This window comes from Myotis brandtii, unplaced genomic scaffold, assembly GCF_000412655.1.
Source record: "Myotis brandtii unplaced genomic scaffold, ASM41265v1 scaffold416, whole genome shotgun sequence".
Taxonomy (NCBI): Eukaryota; Metazoa; Chordata; class Mammalia; order Chiroptera; family Vespertilionidae; genus Myotis; species Myotis brandtii.
The window spans coordinates 2,261,705-2,265,118 of NW_005365989.1; the positions used below are offsets into that span (position 1 = coordinate 2,261,705).

The following is a 3,414-nucleotide window of genomic DNA, read 5'->3' on the forward strand; positions in this document are numbered from 1 at the left end:
ATTTTAATTGCATAGAATTTTAAATAAAAAAAATTAAAAAAAAACTTTCTTCGATTGAAATGTTAAATTTCTTTTCATGTCTGAGAACATGTAGATATAATACCTTTAAGTTTAAAATTTTTTGATATCTTAAAGGATTTAGAACACAGAGGGTTTATTTGTCCGCCATTCAGTCTATGAATGTACATTAGCAGAAACACCTTGCTTAATCTTTAACGTTCTTCTGGTCATTGGGAAACCCAAAACTCAAAATGTAATTCTGCTATGATTTGTGACTAACAGTATTAACCTGAAGAAACAAAAGAGTCTAAACTTTAATCTCTAAATGTATTTTCTCTTGTCACAATAATCCTTTTTTTAATCCCCAGCATACAATTTAAGCCAGAGAACCGTGAGGCTCAGAGGGACACCTGTAAAAGAACTGTGATGGGCTGCGTGTAGGTTCCGGCTTACCTGAATGAGGAGGGGATGCGTGGGCCACCTGTCAATTGTGCTCCACTTCATCATGGGCTTCTTTCCCACTTTATTATAGTATCTGTAAATGGCGTTTAAGCTGCTACCTGAAATAGGCAGGGGCCACTTAGTAGATGCCTACTGACTACAGTGAAAATAAGAAAACAGGACTAGTAAAGGCAATAATTATAAGTTCAACATAGGCAACTGCTTCTATACTGAGTCAGTCTAATTACAATCATTCCAATGCTCTAAAATGCATACAGACTTCACTGCCCTGCAAATGAAGATCACTAAAAAGGAATCCATTTCAATGGCCTTTCAAAGATTATTGAGGTCATTTCTAGTGAGAAACACGATGGCAGTGGATTTATGAAATATTAGTGGTCGTTATTTGCAGCGACCAAGTCTTACAATTAACAGCATGTTGAAATTATTTTCCCACTATGAAGGTAATCAACCCCATTGCAGCAAATGTAGGGGGTGGGGGAGAAGGAAAGAAGCCAGCCATTATTCCCATTTTACTAGTACATCATTGTTTTACGCTAGCATAGTTCTTTCCAGTTATATTTCCTTTTAGCTATCTTGTTTTACAAAGTTGTAATTTTAATATGTATGCAACTGTGCATCCTGAGTATTTTGGGCATTTTTAGTTAATACTATGAGAAGAGTATTTCCCACATTATAATAAAAGCTTTATAACCATCTTTTTTAATGGCTTGTTGATAAAAACAGCAGCTTATTGAGGTTTCCATGAGCACTCTCTTTTTATCTGCTTTTACAACATTATCATCATCCCCTAGAATAAGTTAAATGAGTATCAAAACCTTACAGGTAATCTAACAAAATGTGTATTTCTAAGGAAGAGATGGAAATCATGAAAATTTAAAGCCTAACAGGAGGTAAATGGTACTAACCCAATACAATTTTATCCTGGCCTAGGGGAGCTGGAACTGGGGCCAAGCCTTAATCCTATGAAACTGATCCTAACACAAGGACTCTTCCTCAATCTTAATGTAGAGCAGAAGTTCCAAAACATTTCATGCTTCCCAACACCAATCCACTGGTTTCTAACTATGAGACTACCCATCAGTTAGGTTTCCAACTTATAATGCTAGTCGGGACAGAGCCACATTTAAATCAAAGGAATATTCTTAGGCTAAGACTCAACTTTAAAAAGACAAATGAGTTCACTTTGGTGAGTAGAATACAATGAACCAGGAGAATCCAAACTGAGTCTATTCCAGGATCTGGAAGCCACATAAGTTGCCCTGGGTCACTCAGAACCATCCATGAACTACCAGAAGTAGTAATTAAGAGGAAAGTATAACTAAAAAAATCACTTGTGATTGATATACAGAATATACTGGCTCTGCCACAACGTGTGTCTACAAGATGCAATAGAAAAACGACACTCTAGTGGCTTCAAAGAATGAATGTGCTTCCCGAAGGCTTTCATATCTCTCAAGTGAAGAGGTTATTCATTTCAAACGGGCCGGATCCGGCCCGCGGGCCGTAGTTTGCCCACGGCTGCTCTAGTGGCTTCAAAGAATGAATGTGGTTCCCGAAGGCTTTCATATCTCTGAAGTGAAGAGGTGCGTGCCCTTACACATGAGATATACTGGAGAAAAACTGCACAGACATGGATGTTTTAAGCACACGAATAGAGCCAGCTGTGTAATGAAACCCACAGTCAATCCTTCATCATATAAGTAACGATCTTCTTAAGTTGTCTAATTTTGACCGCATTTACATGTTGAGATATATATATTTTTTTAAGTATAGCTTAGGTATTTATAAAATCTGATTCCTTCTGCTTCAAAGAATGAATGTGCTTCCCGAAGGCTTTCATATCTCTCAAGTGAAGAGGTGCGTGCCCTTACACATGAGGTATACTGGAGAAAAACTGCACAGACATGGATGTTTTATGCACACGAATAGCGCCAGCTGTGTAATGAAAACCACAGTCAATCCTTCGTCATATAAGTAACGATCTTCTTAAGTTGTCTAATTTTGACCGCATTTACATGTTGAGATATATATATTTTTTTAAGTATAGCTTAGGTATTTATAAAATCTGATTCCTTCTCCAATAGCATATCACCAGACATTTTGAAGTTGGAGAGGTACATTTCCAAAGGAAATCACAGTGCCAACTGTTGATGTCTGAGAGCTCAGGCATTTTCATAGGTGCCCTACACACAGCAGGTCTTCCAGTGGCCTTCCGTCTCTCCTTAGAGTTACACAGTAATATACACTGATATCCAAAGCGGTTTGGGAGTAAAAGTGTGCTGACCCCAATCCTTGAAACAGAATACAAACAAAGGTATGTGTAGGTGACAGTAGAAGCTTCACCCACAACTGATGAGACAGGGATTGGCAAATGCAGATTACTTTCCTGCTCCTGTTAAATATAGGAAATAACATGAATCTAGAATTCTAGGTTTGCGGAGGAAACCTCAAATTGGGCTGTGATTTAACCAGTAACCAACCCATAACTGAAGCATAATAAAAAAAAAATAACACTATTCCCAATATTCTATGGGCTTTTAAAATGTAAACAGTGGCCCTAACTGGTTTGGCTCAGTGGATAGAGCATCAGCCTGCAGACTGAAGGGTCCCAGGTTCGATTCCGGTCAGGGGCATGTACCTTGGTTGCGGGCACATCCCCAGTAGAGGGTGTGCAGAGGCAGCTGATCGATGTTTCTCTCTCATCGATGTTTCTAACTCTCTATCCCACTCCCTTCCTCTCTGTAAAAAATCAATAAAATATATTTTTTTAAATGTAAACAGTGATCACCTTTGCTACATTAATAAGAATATTAGGGTATCCATAACAATCAGTTTATTATACAAATATAGAAAGTACTTAATCCTGATCCATTACACCAGTGATTTTCAACCTTTTTCATCTCATGGCACATATAAACTAATTACTAAAATTCTGCAGCACACCAAAAA

At 37.8% G+C, this 3,414-nt stretch overlaps 1 protein-coding gene across 1 annotated transcript in view; it reads right to left on the minus strand.

Annotated features, from left to right (window-relative positions):
* Positions 1–3,414, minus strand: part of FECH (ferrochelatase) — a 33,458-nt gene that overhangs the window by 11,958 nt on the left and 18,086 nt on the right. The window contains exon 6 of the mRNA XM_005873645.2: positions 454–560. Coding sequence (XP_005873707.1) covers positions 454–560 — 107 coding nt within the window. The remainder of the gene's footprint in view (positions 1–453; positions 561–3,414) is intronic.